Genomic DNA, 26,524 nt, shown 5'->3' with positions numbered 1-26,524 from the left:
AAGATTGTCACCTTCTCTCACAAAGTAGTAAAATAGCTATGTCAGAGATGTTGGGCTGGTTTTTTAAGTGCATTAGGCCAGCTTTGCACCATTCTGCTGGTACAAAGCTACCCTAAAAACAAATTTACCTGCTGTTGGAAATTTCCCCTGTGTAGCTGACTAGCAGCTGCTCTTATGCCACCTCTCTAGTCAGCACACGGGGGAAGGCGTCTCTGTGTCCTGTTGCCAGAGTGCTTTGTTGAGACCTTAGGCAGCCAGGTCTCGTAAGATTCTGCAGGCTGTTCCAAACTTCTCTTGGAGGAGGGGTGGACCAGTGCAGAGTAGCCCTCGGGTGGGAGGTAAAGTGTAATGGTGGCTTCAGGGATAGTCAATTATTTTTTGCCAAGGTCCATATTTCTTGGTGAAGGTATAGTCAAGTCCAGACTCCAGAGAAAATAATAATTATTATAAAATAATAATAAGTAAATAAAAACATTTCAGGGTCCATTGAAAAGCATCTGGCAGTCTGGATTTGGCCCACAGTCCGCCTGTTGACTACCTCTCTTTAGGCTACCTTTGCACCTCCCCATTCTGATTTGTACTAAGTGCTCTTGAGCTGAAGGTCAAGATCTTGCCCAAGATTTGCACCATCCTTGACAACATTCACTCCTGGAACTATCTCCATAACCACAAGCATTCAAATAGTGATAAGAATTTCAATTAACTAATAATTTTATAATCTGGAGGGGACAGAGAGCCCTCACAGGTAGCTCTGAGGCAAATAAGAATTGGCATTTTATAAAATTTGGAAAATCATTACATTTGGAAAATCTCTGTCAGTGGAAGATGTTTCTCTAAAAGAGGCCCTGTATCAGAAGGAAGCCCCCTTACATTAACAATCCAAGCCTTTACAGCCCACATTGTCATAGTTTAGCTAGTCAAATTGACGTCATTGACCTCTACCCAAAGTGGAGAATTATTTCTTGATTAAGATCAAAAAGAAAAAATCCTACCATTTTATTTAAAAATAATTTCAAGAAATCTTTCATAGAATCATAGAATATAAGGGTTGGAAGGGACCCCAGAAGGTCATCTAGTCCAACCCCCTGCTCGAAGCAGGACCAATTCCCAGTTAAATCATCCCAGCCAGGGCTTTGTCAAGCCTGACCTTAAAAACCTCTAAGGAAGGAGATTCTACCACCTCCCTAGGTAACGCATTCCAGTGTTTCACCACCCTCTTAGTGAAAAAGTTTTTCCTAATATCCAATCTAAACCTCCCCCACTGCAGCTTGAGACCATTACTCCTCGTTCTGTCATCTGCTACCATTGAGAACAGTCTAGAGCCATCCTCTTTGGAACCCCCTTTCAGGTAGTTGAAAGCAGCTATCAAATCCCCCCTCATTCTTCTCTTCTGCAGGCTAAACAATCCCAGCTCCCTCAGCCTCTCCTCATAACTCATGTGTTCCAGACCCCTAATCATTTTTGTTGCCCTTCGCTGGACTCTCTCCAATTTATCCACATCCTTCTTGAAGTGTGGGGCCCAAAACTGGACACAGTACTCCAGATGAGGCCTCACCAATGTCGAATAGAGGGGAACGATCACGTCCCTCGATCTGCTGGCTATGCCCCTACTTATACATCCCAAAATGCCATTGGCCTTCTTGGCAACAAGGGCACACTGCTGACTCATATCCAGCTTCTCGTCCACTGTCACCCCTAGGTCCTTTTCCGCAGAACTGCTGCCTAGCCATTCGGTCCCTAGTCTGTAGCTGTGCATTGGGTTCTTCCGTCCTAAGTGCAGGACCCTGCACTTATCCTTATTGAACCTCATCAGATTTCTTTTGGCCCAATCCTCCAATTTGTCTAGGTCCTTCTGTATCCTATCCCTCCCCTCCAGCGTATCTACCACTCCTCCCAGTTTAGTATGAGATTATTATTACTAATTATTATTACTAATTTCAGAAAAATAGAAATTGCAGCACACACAGGAACAAATTCTGCTCTAGATCCAGAAGTCCAACTACAACCTCCCCACACTGGGATGGGGCAGGACTGCATTATAGCTGAGTGGATTGGTCAGCTGGTGAATTGGCGTTTCTGTCCTAGTTCCCCAAACAAAGTGAGGTAACTCAGGCTTTTGGGGGCTTTCATCTCATGAGGACAGTCATAGGTTTCATAAAACATACATAAGTAAGAAATAATCACATATGAAGACAGCCGCTTATAATTAATCTTAAATTGTTTGATAAGCACCAATTTAATCTCATTTTCAATAATCTTTTGCTAAATTTGGCACAATTTTATGAGACAAATGATCAAGGTGAACTGGTGCTGTGTGCCTCTTAATTTTACTTTTCACCCAGTCCTTCAGAGGAGCATATTTTATTTTGTATTAGGTAATGGTTTGTGTACTAAATAAAGTATTTACATTCTCAAAAGCCCTGCTTATGAACAGCATACAGTCCAAATATAATTGATATTACATAATATATACACCACAGAAGCTGCCTCTTGCTTAGTGACTGCTTAGTTCCTACTAGTTCTCCCCACGTACAGGAACTTTATTCCCAGAATGCCTTTCTGGATTGGGCCTTTACATTTGGCAGAGACAAGCAGCCACAGTCCTAAAGTGGCTATTCTCTAATTAGATGCTGCTTCTTTCTTTCTTCCAGCTGGTAAGTACTCATAATTCCTATTACATTTTCCTCTAATTTTCCTTTTCTTATTCCAGAGGAGAGAGCATCTTTACACGGAATACTTGTTAAATTATTTTGAAATTTCTTGCTTTTTTTTTTAACATCTAAAGTAAAACTTTGTTTCTCACTTTTACCTGTCACGTACCTATTTTTTTTTTTTTGTATTATTGTATATTTGTTTGTTTTAATGTGTCTCAAATAGGGAACAAGTCTTAGGACGTTCATCGTTTGAAAGTAAGGTGTGCTTAGCAGGTGCAAACTTGAAAACTTAAACTCCTGCTTTTAAACATAAAATAAACAATACCTTTCCATCACTCCCTTTGGTTGGTATCAGTCTACAAGTTATTTCCTCCTGTGTAATAAACCGATAGCAAACCTTTGAAATGATGTTGCAGGTTCTTCAAGGAACAGTTTCCCTTTTTATTTCTCTCTCAATACATTTGACAGTACATCATCTTCCCCTTGAAATTACCCCCAGCAGAGCATTTCAACTATTTCATTCTGCATTTTTCTGAAGGCATTTTTTTTTTCTACAAGCTCCTATAGCAGTTTGGTTATTATGAAGAGTAATAATAGTAATTAAAAAGCCCTTCTCGTCCAAAGCTCCTTACATACACTAATGCATGTGATTTAATTTTAGGCCCATGAATAGTCCCATTGAATTCACATTCAGCAAGATTACTCTCACATGCAGAATTAAGTACCTATATACGTGCTTACAGGATGGTGATCTTAAGCCTCTGTAACAGCCAAAGAGGAACATATTGCTGTGTAAGAAAGACTAAAGAAAGACAACTAATGGTCATTACTATTTCTCTGTTTCTTTGTATATGCATTTCTAAGGTAGTCATCATTGCATTATCTAGACACCATCACTTACATTAAAAAGAACAATAATGGTCTTCCACAATGGGAAACCACTTCTCCACCCCACTCCTATGCTTTAAGACATTTTCTTGGGAACATAAAAATAGCTATACTGGGTCACACTAATAGTCCATCTTGCCCAGTATCCTGTCTTCCAGCAGTGGCCAATGCTAGATGTTTAAGAGGGTATCAATAGAACAGGGCAATTACTGAGTGATCCATCCCAGTATCTGGCAATCAGAGGCATAGGGACAACTAGAGCATATGTTGCATCCCTGACCATTTTGGCTAATAGCCATTAATGGACCTGTCCTCCATGAAATCATCTAGTTCTTTTTTTGAACCAGATTACACTTTTTGTCCTTCACAACATCCCCTGGCAACGAGCTCCACCGGTTGTGCGTTGTGAAGAAGTATTTCCTTTTGTTTGTTTTAAACCTGCTGCCTGTTAATTTCATTGGGTGACTTCTTGTGTTATGTGAAGGGGTAAATAAGATTTCCCTATTCACTTTTTCCACCACACCTTTCATGATTATATAGACCTGTATCGCATCCCCCTTTTTAGTTGTCTCTTTTTTTTTTTTTAAAGATGAACAGCCCTAGTCCTTTCAGTTTCTCCTCATATGAAACTGTTCCATATCCTTAGTCATTTTTGTTGCCCTTCTCTGTAACTTTCCCAACTCTAATATATCTTTTTTTGAGATGGGGTGACCAGAACTGCATGCAGTAGTCAAGGTGTGGGGTGCCATGGCTTTATATAATGGCATTATGTTATTTACTCTTATTATCTATCCCTTTCCTAATGGTTCCTAACATTGTTAGCTTTTTTGACTGCCACTGCACAATGAGCAGCTATTTTCGGAGAACTATCCACAATAACTCCAAGATCTCTTTCTTGAGTGATATCAGCTAATTTAGACCTCATCCTTTTGTATATGTGGTTGGGATTATGTTTTCCAGTGTGCATTACTTTGCATTTATCAACATTGAATTTCATCTGCCATTTTGTTGCCCATTCACCCAGTTTTGTGAGATCCCTTTGTAACTCTTTGCAATCTGCTTTGGACTTCACTATCTTAAGTAATTTTCTATCATCTGCAAACTTTGCCACCTCACTGTTCATCCCTTTTTCCAGATCACTTATGAATATGTTGAACAGTATGTTACCCACTTAATTTAGGGCACCCCGCCTATACCCTACCGAGAGCTCAAGGCGTGACCTGGTCAATTTATGGCACCCTGCCTATACTCTATGGGTCTGTGGAAACTTTTCCTTGGAAAGAGCCTTACACAGTTGTGCTCTAAACCTCTATTTGTTATCAACACACACAAATAAATATATATATATATACACCAACAAATACCTTATCCTCACCACTCCCTATATACAGACAAATTTCATCTGATGACCAGTCAGGATCCACTCATCTGGGGGTTCCCAGTGATGCCTCTACACATCCCGGTCACGTAGAGGGGTCAGAGTTCCAGCAGCTTGATGTTGCACTGTTGTCCGGAAATGGTTCCCAAAGAGCATTGTTTTTCATTTACATTATGTGTGTAAAACAATCACATTATCCCACACTCCTAAATAAAAATTTTAACCAATTACATACTGGCACCTATGTGTCCTTCTTTCTGCCCAAGTTTTTTTTACATTTTATCTTTCATGCCCAGATTATAACAAATTATTAGTTGTGACCTTCTCAGTTTATGCAGATGGTCAACATAAAAACACTGGTTAGAGCTTATTTTACCATTTATTGAGTCTCTCTCTCTCTATCGTCCCTAATTTCCTAGTGCCTGGGTGTCTCTACTTTATAACCTTGGTGGTTTTAACACTCGTTAGGGACATTCCTCTGATATGGGCGGGGTGCTTTATGAGCATCAGAACAATTTTTTTTTTTTTTAAATTTTACTGTGTACCCCTGGTTGAGAACCACTGTTCTAGGTCAAGGCATAGTAATCCAATCTAAAGGTGACAAAAGGATGGATTGCTGTGGCTCAGAAGTGCAGAGTGTACTAGAATTGGCTGTGGGTGTCTCCTCTGGTGGTTGTAATGACTTCCATCAGCATGCAGGGATTGTAGTTCAGCAATGATGTTATTAAAGGATTTTCTTAATGGCGATGGCCCTGATTTTGCCACTGTTTCTGACCTTGAAATTATGCTGGATCGTCCTGTTAAAGTATTGTTTACACCATGGGATACTTCTGGGGGAATTCTGCACCACTGTGCACACACATTTCATGTGCCATGCATATTTTAAATATTTTTTGCAGAAAATAGCTTCTGCTGAAAAGTTGCTGAAGTTCCACGATTTGCTCACCAGAGGGTGCTGTGGCACTAGAACAGAGCAGCAGCTCCTGCTAAGCCCCAGCTATGATAGGGAAAAGGAAGAGCTTGCCTTCTTCACAGTGCCTGTCGGGCCAGGTCAGAAGATGGAGTCTATGGAGAGAGAGACAGCGTGAGGCTGCTGGGGGGTTAGACAGGGGCTCATAAGGGCTAGTGGGGGAGAACAGACTGGGGTAGTTGCTGAATGGGAGTAGAGATGCAGGGCCACATGGGCGGGGTACGTGTGTGGAGAGCTACAGGGGGTAAGAGAATGGCTGAGTGGGGGCCCAGAGACACACGGTGACAGGGGCAGATGTGCCTGACCGAATGGGAGAGGCTAGGGGTCAGCCAGGGTCTGCATGGGGACGCTCCCTAACAATCCTTCCCCACCCCCCCAAAAAACCTGTTCCATGCTTTTCCCACACATACCCAACAACCCTTCAAGTTCATACCCTGGCTCCTTCCCAGCAATTACTTCCCTCTCCCTCAGCTCCTCTGTTATCCCTGACTACCCCAATCCTTTGCACCGCTTCTGAGGGGTGCGGGAAATACGGTTCTGTACTGTAGTTTAAGTGAATTATTACTCAGTTCTGTATTAATATATGCCTAGTAAAGAAATCTGTTTGTCAAAAAAAAATTCCTGAAACTTTTTTGTTGTCTGTATTGTTACATACATACTTGCTGACAGATATTTTGAAATAAATTACTAAAATAATTGAAACTGGTGTGATTATATTGTGTTATTTTGACAAATAAAATATGTTGAATTTTGAAGAAATTTGAAATATTTGTTTACAGATTTTTTAAAAATTTTTTGGTGCAGAATTCTCCCAGGAAAAATGTGAGTAAGTGTTGCTGAATTGGACGCAAAATTAGCAAGTCTTAGTCATGAGGACAGGTCTTGAGTGTGAAACACTTATTTATATCATACAATGTTGTATAACGTCAGAAAGCAACACAGATTAAACCATGCTTTTTGCCTTAAAAATCCCAGTTTTTTCTCTTTGTTTATGATGATAACTCATCCCAAGTTGTAAATGGAGATTCAAAACTAACTGCATAATACCACTAAAATTTTATGGTTGTATTTTAGAAAATGAGACCACACAGGTTTCTGAGATGACTTTGTTTGTTTGTTTGTTTTTCCCTTTCCGCTTCTTTAGGACTGTTGCACTGGGTTCAATGAGTTAGTGTAGCCTTTTTGTGATGGAGAAGGAGGCAAGCCAGTTGGAGAAGGACCACGTCCATAGAGTGTATGAGAAAATTGCTCCTCACTTCCATGATGCACGCTACAAGGCTTGGCCAAAGGTACAACAGTTCCTTTCAGATCAGGAACCAGGCAGCCTGATTGCTGATATTGGTAAGTTGAGTCCCTGAGTATGACAACTGTTTTAAAAAAAACTATTATTATTTTTTTAGTGTTGATAGTGATCAAAGCCAGGCATGCCTCTTCTCTGTATTAAGCAGTACTTTTTGGCATGGTCAGAGTCACCTTGCCTTAGGCTGCAGGGTTTGAAATGAGTGCTCATCTGCAAATGAGTGTGTTTTGGAGCTGGCAGGTACACTTTTAATCATCATAGCCTGGCTGCCTATCAAATTTGCCTCCTGCTGCCTGCTCTCCCTCTTTCTTCTGTAATGGACCTGCTTCCAGAGCCATCCATACATATGTACAAGCCATGTGGCTGTGCAACTTTTCCCATTACCTACTTGTGAAGGAGTGTACCAGGCCTTTGTGTCCCCTCGCTGGAGGGCCCACGGTTCTACCATACTCTGCCCCAAGAAAGGAGTAGTGAAGATGGGTCCTTCAGGCCTGCCTAGAGAGGCTGCACAGAAGCAGCCAATCTCAGCCCAGCAGTCTCAGCTAAAAGGAACTACAGGGCCTTAGCAGGTCAATAGGACCAAAAGAGCAAGGAAGGATGCTTCTTCCTGGTCACAGGAGCTTGAGAGAACCAGAGGATGGTTTGTGGTAGCATTTGCATTTGGTGAGAAGGAAGAAGATCTGAGAAATTCAGCCCTTAGGTAAGAGTGAAGAAAAAGGGGCTATGTGGGAAAAGGGCCAGGCTAGCAGCAGTGAACTGGAGGCAACTGCTGTTGATAGTGTCTCTGGGTTGGGACCTGGAATAGTGCGTGGGCCCTGATTCTCCCACTGGTGAAGTGATCTAAGACTCAAGAAGGGGACAAGGCTTAGAATCCCAAAGGCAGGGCAGGATTTAAAGGGCCCAGAGATGGGGCTGAAGACCCTGCTGAAGGCAGGCAGTGTGTTGAACTCTTGCTATCCCAAAAGGGGCTCATCCATTTGACTGTGTAAGTTGGCCAGAGAGCTTAGCCTCTGAAGACCTACAAAGAAAGGCTGACACCCTACTGAAAGCACCAGAGGCTGGAAAGGCCTGCAGTATCACACCCAGCCATAAGGAGGCACTTGGGAGGTGAATGTCCTGTCACCACTATTAAAGGAAAGTATGAAAGGACTAAATAGCTGAATAATGTTGCAAATAATTTTCCCTTTTTTATTTTAAGATGTTAGTGGATATGAAAAGTTTAATATATAGTATAAATAACTCTGGAATTTGACATTTTCAATTTTTCTAAAGTTAAAGCATGGACCGTGCCAGGGCAATTTTCCCTATACTGCCGTGCCAATGTGCTTCCATGCCTGCAGGGACAACAGGTGCTGGCCAGCTGGTATTTTTCCACTGTCCTCCTTCATTCTTTAATAAGTAACATTATCTACAAGGATGCTAACAGTGATATGGACACCTCCCCATTAGAAACTGAACTAAGACCATGGAAGGATTTCACGTTGACCACCAAACAGGAGTCTGATATGGCCAGCTCATGACCTGTGCTGGATTCAAACTAAAAATAAATAGCTTCTCTACTCCTTTTTCAGTTTGCTAAAATCATCTCTCCAGACCCTTTCTTTTTTTCCTTTCAATTCTTAGGGTGTTAATGAAAGTGAAATATCAATAACAATGGCTTGGGCCAAACATGTAATGTCTGATGTTACACAGACTTCTCTACATTGCTCTGTGTGCGTACACTGGGCTTTCTGCTTTACGTGTCTCTGTTATTTCTGAGTGTTCTCATGAATGATTGAGCTAATTTCATAGTGGGTTTTAGTGTATTGTGAACTGTGAAAACATAAGGGATACCGTTCCTCTGGGGCCAGAGACCTGTGACTGGCTGGCTGATTAGCCCCACCTGCTGCACCTGAGAAAGAGTTGGAATTTAATTAACTCACTCTTGGAAAAAGAGGGCAGAAGGAAATGGAGAAGAGGATTGCAACAACCTCCAGAAAGCTGAGGGACCAAGGGCTATGCCCTCAGTAGACTGCTATGGGAGCTATTACACAGAAGAATTGCTCCAGGAACCACATGGACAGAAGGGAGATACAGTAGGGTCTTTTTATTTTGCTAAGCCTCCGAGGTAAGAGCCGGGAAATGTTGGTTACTGAAGTTACTGGTGTGCGGGACAAACTTGGGGAAAAGGACTACTTGGTCTCCACAGACTTTGAAGGAAGAGTCTGCAACGTTTTTTGATTTTTTTAAAAACACTTAAAATAAATCAACTAACCCTGCTGGAAACTGCTTCTTTGGATTAATTGAGAGAGCTCAGACAGAATTAATCCAGGGAGTGAGCTGACTCAGCAAGAGCAAAGCCTGGTCTGGTCGGAGGAGGGCACTATAAAATAGGCCTCATCCTTTTACGTGAACAAATACATAGCATTATGAACCATCAAATTGAATTTTGTCTGTGAAATAAAGAGGATTTGAACTGAGGTCTCCAGAAGTGAAAGGCTATTATATTAACCCAAGGCACTTCACTCCCTTTTCTTAATTTGATCTGTGATTTCAATGACAGTCATTCAAGCAAGAGGTGAGAAGTCACATTTGGTAACTTCTTAGATTTTTTCAAACTATCAGACTTAATAGTATAAGGATTCAGATACCTGAGCCCCAGATGAAAATGTTAGCAGTAAAATAGTTTAAGTTGAAAGTTTTGTTATATTATTTCAACACAGAATTATTGTAGTGTGGGAAGGCTGTACATCTCTACATCAGAAGCATACAGTTATGAAGAAGAAACTGCAGGGAGATATCAGACAAAGAAAGTTCCAGTTGTCATGGCAACAGCAATTAGCAGCAGATAACAAGGAAACAATGGGTTTAACAGCTTGGTCTGATAGTGATTTAATTATTTAGCCTTCTAATTTGTCTGTTTGTTTGAATACACAGGAATAATTCAAGGCTGTGCTGCTGCCATATGATGCTTTAATACAGTATTTTTGGTCTTTTACAAGCAGAAGTGTAATAGCGTCATAACATAAATGTTATTGATTCTGTATGCCACGAGAAAGCCAAGATAAATGCTCTTTAGCAAACCCATCTCATCACTTAACGTCACACAGCAAAGAGCCCACTGTTTGACAGATAGGAACAGTCTGTGCTCATTGTGCTAAAATGATCACAAGCCACAATAAATTCCACTATAATGTCATCTTGGTTTTTTTTTTTTTTAAATGGGCAGAGAATCTCAAATTATTGAGGTCAGACACTGGCACATTTCATTGCTCATGTCAGGAGAATATTCTCTTGCTTATAGAAACTGAAAGACACTCTTTTCTCCTCTTTATTTTACTACTTCAGGCTGTGGAAATGGCAAATACCTTCATATCAATTCTCAAACCTATAAGCTGGGCTGTGATTACTGCTTCCCTTTGGTGGAGTCAGCACGAAATGATGGCCATGAAGTAATGGTGTGTCATAGTCTGTGCCTGCCATATCGGAATGAGTGTTTTGATGCTGTCTTATCCATTGCTGGTAAGTTTTGTACATTGGCAATTTCTGTTGGCCAAAATTTCAAAGGATAATCCTGTTTGGAGCTTTTAGGCTGGCTTCACAGTCTCTGCCAAGTATTTTGGCAGAGGGCAACACAAGACTTTGGTGCATATTTCCTTGGTCCACCCATCTAGTTACACCACTGGAAACCACTCCTCAGTTTGCCAATGCAAAAAGGGGGCTTGCAGTGCTGTTAGTAACTTGCTAGGGTAGGTTTCAGAGTAGCAGTTGTGTTAGTCTGTATCCACAAAAAGAACAGGAGTACTCGTGGCACCTTAGAGACTAACAAATATATTTGAGCATAAGCTTTCGTGGGCTACAGCCCACTTCATCAGGTCCTATTTGGGCTTTTCCCAGTGGTACAAATATGAAATGCTGACCACCTGCCCACAGGAAAATATGATGAAAAGCCACTCAGGAGCCAGCAAAGGAGTCTCTGGTTGTCATAAATATAAAGGGAAGGGTAAACACCTTTAAATCCCTCCTGGCCAGAGGAAAAACCCTTTCACCTGTAAAGGGTTAAGAAGTTAAGACAACCTCGCTGGCACCTGACCAAAATGACCAATGAGGAGACAAGATACTGGAGGGGAAGGAAACAAAGGGTTCTCTCTGTCTGTGTGTTGCTTTTGCCGGGACCAGAGCAGGAATGCAGGTCAGAACTCCTGTAAAAAGTCAGTAAGCAATCTAGTTAGATATGCATTAGATTCTGTTTTGTTTAAATGGCTGATTAAAATAAGCTGTGCTGAATGGAATGTGTATTCCTCTTTTTGTGTCCTTTTGTAACTTAAGGTTTAGCCTAGAGGGATTCTCTATGTTTTGAATCTGATTACCCTGTAAGGTATTTACCATCCTGATTTTACAGAGGTGATTCTTTTACTTTTTCTTTAATTAAAATTCTTTTAAGAACCTGATTGCTTTTTCATTGTTCTTAAGATCCAAGGGTTTGGGTCTGTGTTCTCATACGCAAATTGGTGAGGATTGTTATCAAGCCTTCCCCAGGAAAGGGGGTGTAGGGCTTGGGGGGATTTTCGGGGAAAAGACGTTCCCAAGTGGGCTCTTTCCCTGTTATATTTGTTAGACGCTTGGTGGTGGCAGCAATAAAGTCCAGGGACAAAAGGCAAAATAGTTTGTAACTTGGGGAAGTTTTAACCTAAGCTGGTAAAAATAAGCTTAGGGGGTTTTTCATGCAGGTCCCCACATCTGTACCCTAGAGTTCAGAGTGGGGAAGGAACCTTGACACTGGTAAAACAGGTTTATGTGGGCCCTGAGTTGCAGGGCCAGCATTCATTCAGCCACAGTAGTGAGAGGTGCTGCCAATTTACTAGCAAATGAAGGATTGAGACCCAAAACTTACCATTTTTTCCTGTTGTTGAACTCTTAAGATGCTTGCAGGGCTTGGTAGGGAGGCAGGGGCAGAGTTATCTTTCTTTTTAGTTTGTCAGAAGGTGGAACCCTTTTGGACATGTGGAAACCCCGTATTTGTACATTCAGATCAGGTAATTACAAGCTGCATGTTTCTATATGCAGGAAGGTGCACATGATAAGGGAACCCACTGGAAAGATGGCACTGATGGCTTTGTACGTTTATCCAGGGTTTTGGGTGAAGTTGTGGTAACGTTAATTTCTCAGTCGAATTTGTAAATTGCATGAAATAGCTAGCTGTTCAATACTTGACAAATATCAGTCACTACAATATATTGTGAAATTTTAAAATAATCACCAGTCTTCCATCTTTTCATAACCTGCTGTAGTCACCTGCATCACCACCAACTCCTGTCTCCTCTCTGCTCTTAAGGCTTCTTTTATTTTGTTCCTCTACCCTTTTCAGCTCTCCGTAATGGGAGAGGACGTCTGTCCTTTCTCCTGTAACTGAGACATCAAGTAAGAGTGAGGCGGCAGAAACTTCTATATCCTTCACTACTTCTCCTTAGAAGCTATGGGGCTCTCCTATCTTTGGGGCAATCTTCAGGAAATTACTTAACCAACTGTCCACAAGTCAAATAATCATAGTAAAAACAGGGTTGATTAAAAATAGAGAAATAGTGGAACTAAAACAAAAGATATTGTTTGCTTAGCAGAGGAAGATTTACTTTTCCTATAAATTAAACAAGATGAGACACACTTAGTTTCATTAAAGCACAATTAAATGTGAATATCTTACATCTCTTTAAATCAATCACTGATTAGGCTGACAGCTTCCACTCCCTGTCTCAGAAAGTCTTTCTTTTAGCCTCTTTGGACTCTGGTTTTCAAATCCCAGATCCATGTCAAGTTCTTCGAAGTTCAGAGGAGCTTCCAGAGTTCATTATCATACTAGATACAGTGTTCTGTTCTGTGAGGTATTCATGCTCATCACTCAAGTATCTGAGCACCTTCCACTAGTTTATTAAGCAACATGACGACACATTGTAACATGTTTGTTCTCTCATCCTTTCCTCAGTTGGAGAAGTGTGTGTTGCTTGTGTGTGCAGTGGGGTGTTTTTCTTTGGAAATTTTTGTGTGTGTGCATGTGTAATGTTAACACATGCACATTACGTTATGTTTGTTAGAGAATGCAAGGTCACCGACATGTGGCTTGCACTTAGAGCAGAAGGTGGTGAGGTTTGTAATGTTCCTTAGTTCCCATGGAAGTTTATTCCACAGTCTAGGGCCAACCCCCGAGACAGCTTTGTCTTCTGTACAGAGTTTTTCTCAAAGCTCAAGTTCTTGGAGTAATAGGATTATGTGAGAATCTCAGCTTCTGGTTGTAACTTTTTTTTTTAAAAAAAAGAAGCTTCTAGCCCACATGGTTGCTGAGAAAAGCTTAAAAACGTGCACTTTAAAGGATCAAAAACCAAAAGGCAAATAAAAAGAACTCCAGTCTTCTTATTTCAATCTCATGATTTATAAGCCAATCTCATGGGTTTTGGACCTGACTCATTTTTATTTATTTATTATGAGCAGTGGGTTTTGGCAATACTGCAGATAGCCCTCCCCCCCATCTCCGAGTCCTATTTGTCACCACATAATCTTCTGAAGATAGATACACACCAGAGGTGATGGTAACCATTTGCATTCCCTATCTTCCAGGAGATTGTTGAGCGACGGGAATAAGGTCCTTCAGCAATGCTAAGGCCAGGACTAGACTAGAAACTTTTGCCAGCATGGCAATGTTGATTAGAAGTAACTAATTTTTTGCCACATTTCTATGCCAATAGAAGCCCTAATGTAGATGCAGATACACTAGCATAAAAGTGCGTTTGCCACTATAGCTTATTTTGCTCAGGGAACTGGTATAACCTACACCAGCAAAAGCGCTTTTTGATTAGTACAAGCTGCATCTATATTCAGAGGGTTTTGCAGTAAAGCTACACTAGCAAGACTTATAAGCATAAAGTAGATCTAAATAGATTCCTTTAAAATGCTTAACTCCTAACAGACAAATCTTCCACAGTTCTTTGCCTGCATTTGGAAAGGTATCTTGTACATTTTCCCCATTTACTCATAATATAATTTTATTCTAGTTTAAAAATCTTCACTGACAGAAACCAGCCCCTTGATCACAGTCACACATACTGGTGGGTTTTTTTATGATTGTATGCATCACAGTGCCAACCCTGTCCCATTGAAATCACATGGAGGTTTGCCATTGACTTCAACGACAGTAGGATTGGCGCTCATGTATCTCCCCTTCTGTTAAGGAATTATTAATACTGTCTAAATCCACTTGGCATATCTATAGCTGTTTCAAAATGGCTTTATCTCTATCCTAGTGAGATCATGCTCTTTATGAACATAAGAATGGCCACACTGGGCCATTGTGACATTCCCCAGGGTACAATCTGGACTGTTGAATAGCTGTTCCTATCAGTTCTCCAGTCTGGGGTGCCTTTTACATTTCCTCACTGTTAAAGCAACCGCTCCTGGCCTTGCTCGCTCACACACACACACACACACACACACACAGCTTCTAACATGCAAACTACTCCCAACTATACTGCAAGGGTGCTTCAGGTAGCCATTCCTGAATTATATTGGAGAATGACACCAGCAAATTCTTAGTCCTAGACTTGTCCCCAGAAATATGCGTCTTGTACTGCCCAGCTGTTTCCTTCTGTGCAGTACAAGCTCATAGAAAGTATGTCATCTCAGTAATTGAAAATGCTATGCACAAACCATGTGATCTTAAATCTTCTTAGCATATGTGCAACGTGCCTTATCCATCACCGAATTTGGTCCACTGGTTGGATCATTAGTTTCCCTGGCTTGGGCTGGGTACTGATGGGGAGTTCGACTTGAACGCTGATCCATGCCCCCCATTGGGAAACTTAATTTCAGATAACAAACACTTTAATCCAAACACACACTGGTGTAGATAAAACAATAAAACAAGTTTAACTACAGAAATATAGATTTTAAGTGATTACAAGTAATGAGGCATAAAAGTCAGAATTGGTTACAAAGAAATAAAAGGTAAAATGCAAACTAATACCTAACTTACCAAGCTTAGCCCTGATCTACACTAGGACTTTAGGTCGAATTTAGCAGCGTTAAATCGATTTAACCCTGCACCCGTCCACACGACAAAGCCCTTTTTTTCGACTTAAAGGGCTCTTAAAATCTATTTCTTTACTCCACCCCCGACAAGGGGATTAGTGCTGAAATTGGCCTTGCCGGGTCGAATTTGGGGTAGTGTGGACGCAATTCGACGGTATTGGCCTCCATGAGCTATCCCAGAGTGCTCCATTGTGACCACTCTGGACAGCACTCTCAACTCAGATGCACCTGCCAGGTAGAGAGGAAAAGGCCTGCATACTTTTGAATCTCATTTCATGTTTGGTCAGCATGGCAAGCTGCAGGTGAGTGCAGAGCTCATCAGCAGAGGTGACCATGATGGAGTCCCAGAATCGCAAAAGAGCTCCAGCATGGACCGAACGGGAGGTACGGAATCTGATTGCTATATGGGGAGAGGAATCCGTGCTATCAGAACTCCGTTCCAGTTTTTGAAATGCCAAAACATTTGTCAAAATCTCCCAGGGCGTGAAGGACAGAGGCCATAACAGGGACCCGAAGCAGTGCCGTGTGAAACTTAAGGAGCTGAGGCAAGCCTACCAGAAAACCAGAGAGACAAACGGCCCCACCGGGTCAGAGCCCCAACTATGCCACTTCTGTGATGAGCTGCATGCCATTTTAGGGGGTTCAGCCACCACTACCCCAACCATGTGCTTTGACTCCATCAGTGGAGAGGGAGGCAACACGGAAGCAGGTTTTGGGGACGAGGAAGATCGCTCACAGCAAGCAAACGGAGAAACTGGTTTTCCTGACAGCCAGGAACTGTTTCTCACCCTGGACCTGGAGCCAGTATCCCCCGAACCCACCCAAGGCTGCCTCCCGGATCCGCCAGGCAGAGAAGGGACCTCTGGTGAGTGTACCTTTTTAAAATAGTATACGTGGTTTAAAAGCAAGTGTGTTTAATGATTGATTTGCCCTGGCATTCGCTGCCAGTACAGCTACTGGAAAAGTCTGTTAACGTGTCTGGGGATGGAGCGGAAATCCTCCAGGGACATCTCCATAAAGCTCTCTTGGATGTACTCCCAAAGCCTTTGCAAAAGGTTTCTGGGGAGGGCAGCCTTATTCCGTCCACCATGGCAGAACACTTTACCACGCCAGGCCAGTAGCAGGTAGTCGGGAATCATTGCAGAACAAAGCATTGCAGTATATGTTTGCTTGCGTTCAAACAACATCCGTTCTTTATCTCTCTGTGTTATCCTCAGGAGAGCGATATCATTCATGGTCACCTGGTTGAAATAGGGTGCTTTTCTTAAGGGGACATTCAGAGGTGCCCATTCCTGCTGGGCTGTTTGCCTGTAGCTGAACAAAAATGTTCCCTGCTGTTAGCCACGGGGAGGTGGGAGGGATGAGGGGCTCGCCACACGGTGGGGGGAGGCAAAATGCAACCTTGTAATGAAAGCACATGTGCTATGTATGTAATGTTAACAGCAAAGTTTACCATGAAAGAGTGTACCAATTATTCTAGAAAATGTGTCTTTTTAAATACCACTGTCCCTTTTTTTTTTTTCTCCACCAGCTGCATGTGTTTCAAGGATCACAGGATCTTCTCCTTCCCGGAGGCTAGCGAAGATTAGAAGGCGAAAAAAACACACTCATGATGAAATGTTCTCTGAGCTCATGCTGTCCTCCCACATTGACAGAGCAAAGACAATTGCGTGGAGGCAGACAATGTCACAGTGCAGAAAAGCACAAAATGAACGCGAGGAGAGGTGGCGGGCTGAAGAGAGTGAGTTGCGGCCTGAAGCTGAAAGGTGGCGGCAGCATGATGAGAGGAGGCAGGAGTCAATGCTGATGCTGCTGGAGGATCAAACTAATATGCTCCAGCGTATGGTTGAGCTGCCGGAAAGGCAGCTGGAGCACAGACTGCCACCACAGCCCCTGTGTAACCAACCACCCTCCTCCCCAAGTTCCAGAGCCTCCACACCCAGACGCCCAAGAACGCGGTGGAGGGGCCTCTGGCCACCCAGCCACTCCACCCCAGAGGATTGCCCAAGCAATAGAAGGCTGGCATTCAATAAGTTTTAAACTTTCAAAGTGCTGTGTGGCCTTGTCCTTCCCTCCTCCACCACCCCTCCCGAGCTACCTTGACAGTTATCCCCCTATTTGTGTGATGAATTAATAAAGAATGCATGAATGTGAAGCAACAATGACTTTATTGCCTCTGCAAGCGGTGATCGAAGGGAGGAGGGGAGGGTGGTTAGCTTACAGGGAAGTAGAGTGAACCAAGGAAGTGTGGGGGGGTTAATCAAGGAGAAACAAACAGAACTTTCACACCGTAGTCACGAAACTGGTTTTCAAAGCTTCTCTGATGCGCACCACACCCTCCTGTGCTCTTCTAACCGCCCTGGTGTCTGGCTGCACGTAACCAGCAGCCAGGCGATTTGCCTCAACCTCCCACCCTGCCATAAACGTCTCCCCCTTGCTCTCACAGATATTGTGGAGTGCACAGCAAGCAGTAATAACAGTGGGAATATTGGTTTCGCTGAGGTCTAAGCGAGTCAGTAAACTGCCCCAGCGCGCTGTTAAAACGTCCAAATGCACATTCTACCACCATTCTGCACTTGCTCAGCCTGTAGTTGAACAGCTCCTGACTACTGTCCAGGCTGCCTGTGTATGTCTTCATGAGCCATGGCATTGAGGGGTAGGCTGGGACCCCAAGGATAACTATAGGCATTTCAACATCCCCAACGGTTATTTTCTGGTCTGGGAATAAGGTCCCTTCCTGCAGCTTTTGAAACAGACCAGAGTTCCTGAAGATGCAAGTGTCATGTACCTTTCCCGGCCATCCCATGTTGATGTTGGTGAAACGTCCCTTGTGATCCACCAATGCTTGCAGCACTATGGAAAAGTACCCCTTGAGGTTTATGTACTCGCCGGCTTGGTGCTCCAGATAGGGATATGGGTTCTGTCTGTGGCCCCACCACAGTTAGGGAATCCCATTGCAGCAAAGCCATCCATTATGACGTGCACATTTCTCAGGGGTCACTACCCTTGATATCAGTAGATCTTTGATTGCGTTGGCTAGTTGCATCACAGCAGCCCCCACAGTAGATTTGCCCACTCCAAATTGATTCCCGACTGACCGGTAGCTGTCTGGCGTTGCAAGCTTCCACAGGGCTATTGCCAGTCGCTTCTCAACTGTGAGGGCTGCTCTCATCTTGGTATTCTGGCGCTTCAGAAAAGGGGAAAAGCAAGTCACAAAGGGGCAGGGGAAAGCAAGTCACAAAGTTCCATGAAAGTGCCCTTACGCATGTGAAAGTTTCGCAGCCACTGGGAATCATCCCAGACCCGCAACAGTATGCGGTCCCACCAGTCTATGCTTGTTTCCCGGGCCCAGAATCGGCATTCCACAGCATGAACCCCCCCCCCCATTAGCGCCATGATGCCCACATTGCCAGGGCCCGTTCTTTGAGAGAAGTCTGTGTCCATGTCCTCATCACTCTGGTCACCGCGCTGCCTACTCGCCCGGTTTCACTTTGCCAGGTTCCGGTGCTACATATACTGCTGGATAATGCTTGTGGTGTTTAATGTGCTCCTAATTGCCAAAGTGATCTGAGCGGGCTCCATGCTTGCCATGGTATGGCGTCCGCACAGAAAAAAGGCGCGGAATGATTGTCTGCCGTTGCTCTGACGGAGGGAGGGGCGACTGACGACATGGCTTACAGAGTTGGCGTACAGGGAATTAAAATCAACAAAGGGGGTGGCTTTACATCAAGGAGAAACAAAAACAACTGTCACATAGAATGGCCCCCTCAAGGATTGAACTCAAAACCCTGGGTTTAGCAGGCCAACGCTCAACCCACTGAGCGATCCCTCCCCCTGGTATTCGAGGCAGGACTGAATCTCCATTAAACTTTTCAAGGTGCCCCTGACAGACCTCACCGAAACAATTGTTGGCCGTTGATTTCATGGCGGGAGGGGGGAGCAAATGAATACAAAACAAATCTGGTCTATTTCTTGTTTTGATCCACTCCATCTATCTTTTACATCTTTGGCTGGCAGCAGACAGTGCAGTAGGACTGCTCGCCATCCTCATCTCCTGCCTGCTCGCCAGGAGACGGTGCAATACAACTGCTGGAAGGACTAAAGAGAGTGACCTGGTCAAGTCACTCCTATTTCAGTCCCTGTGCCCATGTCTGCCCAGGCACTCCTCACCGACCTTATCAAGGCAGCCAAGAACAGCTAGGACATGATGACGATGGTTATCAGGCCTGTTGCACCGTCTTCTGCCACAAGGCAATGAACTGCTGCTGTGTAGCAATGCAGTACCGCATCTGCCAGCACCCAGGAGACGTACGGTGACAGTGAGCTGAGAGGGCTCCATGCTTGCCGTGGTATGGCGTCTGCACAGGTAACCCAGGGAAAAAAGGCACAAAACGATTGTTTGCCATTGCTTTCATGGAGGGAGGGAGGGCCTGACAACATGTACCAAGAACCGCCCGTGACAATGTTTTTGCCCCATTAGGCTTTGGGATCTCAATCCAGAATTCCAATACGTGGCAGAGACTGCGGGAACTGTGGATAGCTACCCACAGTGCAATGCTCCGGAAGTCCACGCTAGCCTTGGTACTGTGGAAGCACTCCACTGAGTTAATGCACTTAGAGCATTTTGTGTGGGGACACACACAATTGACTATATAAAAATGATTTCTAAAAAACTGACTTCTATAAATTCGACCTAATTTCGTAGTGTAGACGTACCCTAAGTGAATTCAAAGCAAAGATTTCTCTCACCGCATGCTTATAGCCATTTGACTGGATCTTTTTGGCCAGTATCCCTCCCCCAGTTCAATGATGCTCCTTAGAGATGGGGGGAGAGAACTAATTTGTGTCCTCTCTTCTCCCTTATAACATTTCTGTTCTTTGAGAATCCTCTCCAGCTGGGGTTCAGGTGACAGCAAGTCTGTTTGCCAGTAAATTTCTCACTCACACCCTTCTTGCAGCCATTCTTTGGCAGGTTAACCAGGTGATAATCCTTTTTATTATGCTCACACCTGGCAGAGGCGTCATTTTGCTTATTGTCTCTGAGGAACTATTTTGTGCCTGCTTTTCTGAAATTGGAGCATGTCTCAGTAAAGTCATACAGTAGAGTTTTATAATTTTACATACAACGTTGTCACACATATTTTACCAGGACAATAATGTTCAGCACATTGAGTTTTCAAATGATACCTCACAAGGCATGCTTTGTACAAAATCCATTATAGTCTTGTAAAAGTGGTGAACCTAGAGGTACAGTCTGTCACAGCCATCTAGCCTAGTATCTTGTCTTCTGACGGTGGCCAATGCCAGGGGCTTCAGAGGGAGTGAACAGAACAGGCAATCGTCAAGTGATCCATCACATTGTCCACTCCCAGTTTCTGGCAGTCAGAGGCTAGGGGTTGCATCCGTGACCATCTTGGCTATTAGCCAGTGATGGATCTGCCCTCCATGAACGTATCAAATTCTTTTTTGAAGAGTTATACTTTTGGCCTTTAAGGCATCCCCTGACAATGAGTTCCACAGGTTGACTGTGCGTTGTGTGAAGAAATACTTCCTTACATTAGTTTTAAACCTGTTGCCTATTAATTTCATTGGGTGACCCCTGGTTCTTGTCTTATGTGAAGCAGTAAATAACACTTCCTCATTCGCTTTCTCCGCACCATTCATGATTGTATAAACCTCTGTCATATTCCCCCTCAGTTGTCTGATTTCCAAGCTGAAAAGTCCCAATTTTTTTACTCTCGCCTTGTAGGGGAGCTGTTTCGTACCCCTAATCATTTTTGTTGCCCTTCTCTGTAGCTCTTCCAATTCTAATATATATATTTAGATGGGGTGACCAGAATAGCACACAGTATTCAAGATGTGGGTATGCAATGGATTTATATATGGATGAAACCTTGTTTAACTCTCCTATGTATTGAGTTCCTGGACTACTTGAGGTGGGGGCAGTGTTGAGACCAAGCTTTTTCTTTTAATTAAGATATGCCATTTCTTTCCTTTGTATGTAAAGGCAAAGCCATCATGTGCTGCTTCTTTCTCTCTCTCTCTCTCAGCCAGATACTCTGATAATTTGGAAATAAATAGAAATTACTTCACTATTTGATCAGTTCCCTTGTCCCACTAGGAGGAAAGAAACTGCTGGAATGAATAGCAAAGGGCTTCCCTTAAAGTTAATGCCATTCTATGAAAGCTAACTTCAGTTTAATCTGTCATATTTTTGGCAGTACAGCAAACTAAACAGAAGGCCAGATCCTGAACTGGTGTAAATGTGCCTAGCCTCACTGAAATCAATGGAGCTATGCCAATTTGCACCAGTTGAAGACTTGGCCCAGTGTTGCTAGGAAGACTCTTCTGCCCACACTGCTTTTTTCGTTGGAGAAAGCTTTAAGAATGTTAGCAAATGGGGAAAGATCTGAACGTGTGAAATGAGAGTAATTAGCCTCTCTGTGACAGTGAAATCAGAAGAGTATCGGTTGTGACTCATCGGGCATATTATCACGCAAGCCATGACACTTCTTCTCTGCATGGAAGAGATTGTTAGAAAAGGGATCGCTTTTATAAAGGGAAAAATTCTCCTGTCAGAGCCGCATTGCAAATACCTGTTGCCTAGAAAACTCCTGTGAAATGTGTTAGTTGTCAATACTACAATATAGAAATCTGCTGAGACGTTCTGCATTAATGGAATCCCATTCTGACATTTTATCACAATGAGGAATTTTTAAAAGCACTCCACTGAAGTTGAAAGGCCTAAAATTAGCTCCACTAGCTGTGGGTGGACATCATATTCTATCCTTTGCTCTAGCTGCCTCTTTCTCTCTCATCACCCTGCCTCTTCACAACCAGGAAGAAGGCATGCAAGGTCTAAACAAAATGCAGCATGCCACTGCTTGTGCTTGTGTTTGTGCTCATACAGAGACCTGCTGCCCTGTTGGGTGGTTGTAAGGACATCCAAGAGAGAGATCTCGGTTGTCATTGTTGCAGCCCAGCTTGCAATGGCAGTTTAAAAAAATGCAAAATTGTTTAAATTACTGTGTGTATTCTAATACAAGTCAACTGTTATTTCTTTCAGGAGTCCTTTTAACGCCTTCAGTGTTCCCTGTGGCTTTCATGGGGATTCTTGCCTGAAGGGCAAGATTCTGATCTCACTTACGTTGGTGTAAATCCATAATTAACTCCAGTGATTAATGCCAGATTTAAACCCATATAACTAAGGCTCTATCAAATTCACAGTCCATTTTGGTCAATTTTGTGATCATAGGATTTAAAAATCAGAAATTTCATGAGTTCAGCTATTTAAATCTGAAATGTCATGGTGTTGGAATTGGAGGGGTCCTGACCCAAAAAGGAGTGGTGGGGGGGGTCACAAGGGTATTGTAGGGGGGGTTGCGGTACTGCTACCCTTACTTCTGCGCTGCTGCTGGCGGCGGCACTGCCTTTAAAGCTGGGCAGCTGGAGAGTGGCGGCTACTGGCCAGGATCCCAGCTCTGAAGGCAGAGCTGCCGCCAACAGCAGTGCAGAAATAAGGGTGGCATGGAATGGTATCGCCACCCTTACTTCTGTGCTGCTGCCTGCCGAGCTGGGACCTCACTCAGCAGCTGCCATTCTCTGGCCACCCAGCTCTGAAGGCAGCAGTGCAGAAGTAAGGGTGTCATGGTCTGGTGTTGCCACACTTACTTCTGCACTGCTGCTGGTGGGGCGCTGCCTTCAGAGCTGGGTGCCCAGCCAACAGCCGCCGCTCTCCAGCTGCTGAGCTCCGAAGGCGGCACAGAAATAAGGGTGGCAATACCGAGACCCCCCGCTAAAATAACCTTGTGACATCCCCACCCCCAAAAAAACCTCCCTTTTGGGACAGGACTCCCAGTTTGAGAAATGCTGGTCTCCCCCTTGAAATCTGTATACTATAGGGTAAAACCACACCAAAGGCCAGATTTCATGGGGGGAGGCCAGATTTCACAGTCCATGACACGTTTTTCATGGCTGTGAATTTGGTAAGGTCTTATGTCTAACAGCAAGTACAGCATTATACAGAAACCAATGACAAACCCACAGTATAAAGTGGTGTAGGTGACCCTAAAAACAGCCTTTACATTTTTTTTTCTTTTTTTATTTCACCATACACTCATGCCTCTCTGCAAACAATTTCAAAAGCTCTACCAAACCAGAGTGGCAGCGTGGTAAACATTGCACAGTTATAAATGATGGTGCGAGGCAGAGAAGAATAAGGTCTCTATTCAGAGACCATTCTATTACATAATTTCTCTTTTATTATTGTTATTATTTATTGTTAATAGCAGTGATGATGCTTAACTTTTATATGCCCCAATCCTGCACATGCTTAACTTTTATCCATGTGAGTAGTCCCAATTGAAGGCAGTGATTCATCTGAAGTCAATGGGAATACTTTACTCAGATGGACGCTCCCACTTCCTGACTCTTGTTTTTAAGAGTTCATCTGTTCCTGCTGCATTTTCTCCTCCTGAAGTCATAATCCTCCCGTTGAAAATTATAATTATTGCCAAAGCAACTAATTTTTATATTGCAAACAGGGGATTAAGGTTTTAGGTGAGTAAGAGATAGCAGGAGAAAATGAACTCCTAAACCACAATATCGTATTTTTATACAAATGTATATTACATTGTGCTCCATCCTCCAGTTTCCAATGTGATATGCTAACATGATGTTCCTAAGTGCAGGAGTTTTAATGGAAGCTCACAGTCTGACTAACGAACCCCGCTGCATAGTCCTCTGCAGCCAACATCTTGGAGTGCTTCTATGAAAGGAAGTAAACCAAGAATCCTATTACTTATGGTAAACCCAAAGGACCAAGTCAGGACTGGGGTCCCATTGGGATAGGCATTAAATAAACACAGACACAGGTATGGTCCTTGCCCCACAGATCTTGCAGCCTAATTGGAAGATGGTAGTTGCAGTTTTTGGTGGGACTGGCAGGACAGCCCTGCAGTCTGTTGCTGAGGAGTGCTGTCCTTATCAGCTCACACCACTGCCTATCAGTGGAATTCTTGCTAACTGTTTTGGGCTAACTGTTCTTTTCTCACTTACACTGGTACACCAGGAGTAACTCCATTGAACTTCTGTGTTCTAGTGTCCCTGGCACTGACAGATCTTTGAAAAGAGGCAAGTTGTAATGGATTTATGAAGTAAATTATAAGTTTACTTCTAGTGGATGTTACACAGGTAGCTCTGCCTGGTGCATCCCAGAAAGCTCGACCATGCTATTAACTAGAGTTGCTGCCTCCTCCTTCCTCTAGGAACTTACATCAATGGGGAACAACTCTATCTCTAAGCTTCCCTATTCTGTTACAAGTTAGAGCATTGTAAAACAGGTGTGAGCCCAGAATCAGGTCTTGTGTTTTTCCATGTTTCCATTGGACTGTCAGTGGCCTGTTAAGCTTTTTTCAATTTAATTATTCATTTTAGATTGTCATTGGTGGTCTTATTACTGCTGTCATGTTGACAATCTATCTTTGTTTCAAATCTTAGCCACATGCACTTAACAATCTGTTACCTGGTTACTAGGGCTTGGCCATCTGTTCCATGTCATTAAGCTAAGTGACAGCTTGTCACTGACTGAGCAGCTTGTAAATATGACTGTTGTCCTCCAGTCGCTCACTGCACAGAACAACACAGCTATTGCTTTAGAATAAGGAAACCGTTTTCAGGTTTAAACAACCTTCACAAGATTTCTTCTCAAGTTCATATGGTCAGTCTAGAAGTTCTAAGGAAGCCAAAGCACAGAATTTTCATGGTATAACTCAATAAAATCACTGCCCTGCTGCGTAGGGCACTAAAACAGCTCTAGTCTTTACTTGGGCAAAACTCCCATTGACATCAATAGGAGCTTCGTCTGAGAAAATGGGGTGACTTTGGAGTAGGTTATGCTAACTGTAAGAAGAGGCAGAGGCAAACCAGGACAAGGGATCATTTTAAATTTTTAGAACTTTATAAGGGGAAACCCCAAAATTATACCAGGGGCATAAATAATATAGAACATTACCAAAGACTTACTACTTAATATGGTTAGATATTTGGCTCTGTGTGTGTGTGTGTGTGTGTGTTTTCTCCCTGTGTGCTGTCCCAGCTCTGCGCAGACAGTTGGCACAGCAGACCTCAAGCGAACCGCCCAATGTCCACAAGATCTGTTAAGGTACGAAGGCACCCAGCCAGGTTTATTGTTGACGAGGCATGGGAATAGCACCTGGCAGACTCTACAGGGATACGAAGACATGTATACCCATGACAATGGATGCAACTCAGTCAGTGGCAGGACTTACCACTGCTCGCTAGGCTGGCCAAGGATACTCCCTCTGAGATACATCTTTATACCCTGATAAAAGCAAGTTGCGTACTGTCCTCCTGACTTATCATTTAGGAGGGGTCAATGTGTTTCTGTTATCCTTGGGGAATGTTTTTGTACCGTCCTTGATATCGGGATGTTCTGGCACCACTTGATACCGGAATGTGTTTGCATGACAACTCGTGTACTTAGCACTTCTTAGGAATGTGTATTTCTGCAATATCAGCCCTGTTCTTGCCAGATTCTGGAGCAGGTCCTGCCACAGGCCTCTGATACAAGGGTTTATGTCTCAGGCTCTCTTCCTACTACACTTATAATAATAAACAACTGTAGGTTACCAACACATTAACTGTTGTGAGCTTGTACATGCTGTGCAGTTAGTACCAAATGCATTATTATTAATGAGAGATCACTGCAGAGAAGAATCAGCTTTTCCTCTCCTTGGCTGTATGTCCAACTGTCCTGTTCTTTTGCTTCTCTTGGACTTGAAGTGCTCCTTAGATTCAGTGTTCTGTGGCTGTACCTCTTTTCATTGCGTTCATCCACAAATGGGGTTTCTTCACGCCTTGGGCCCTCGCTTCTCCATTTAGGCACCTTTGAACTGTTTTCCATCAATAGATGTTCAAACAGTCATTCTCTCTGTTCATATACTTGAGATCCTTTGTGGATGGGCTTCTTGTTTTACTGCTTCCAGGATCTGTTTTCATCTATCAGAACTTTGTGATCAGTTCTCTTTGTCAGCAATTCTATTTCCTTTCAGTTATTTTCCCTTAATACTATTTCTGGTACAGCTGTAGATTTTATTTCCCTTTACTTTACTTTCCCTTTAAGGTCAGGCTTGACAAAGCCCTGGCTGGGATGATTTAACTGGGAATTGGTCCTGCTTCGAGCAGGGGGTTGGACTAGATGACCTTCTGGGGTCCCTTCCAACCCTTATATTCTATGATTCTATGATTCTACTTCCCTT

General features: G+C 43.2%; 1 protein-coding gene across 3 annotated transcripts in view; it reads left to right on the top strand.

Annotated features, from left to right (window-relative positions):
* LOC125635615 (putative tRNA methyltransferase 9B) overlaps positions 1-26,524 on the top strand; it is an 88,622-nt gene that overhangs the window by 42,611 nt on the left and 19,487 nt on the right. For all 3 annotated transcript variants that reach the window (XM_048847518.2, XM_048847512.2, XM_048847528.2), the window contains 2 exons: positions 7,035-7,231; positions 10,518-10,691. In XM_048847518.2, the coding sequence (XP_048703475.2) occupies positions 7,078-7,231; positions 10,518-10,691 (328 nt within the window). In that variant the 5' untranslated portion in view covers positions 7,035-7,077. The remainder of the gene's footprint in view (positions 1-7,034; positions 7,232-10,517; positions 10,692-26,524) is intronic.

Source organism: Caretta caretta, chromosome 1 (assembly GCF_965140235.1).
Source record: "Caretta caretta isolate rCarCar2 chromosome 1, rCarCar1.hap1, whole genome shotgun sequence".
NCBI lineage: Eukaryota > Metazoa > Chordata > Testudines > Cheloniidae > Caretta > Caretta caretta.
The sequence above is the reverse complement of the archived record's forward strand: the minus strand, read 5'-3'. Positions and strand labels throughout refer to the sequence as shown.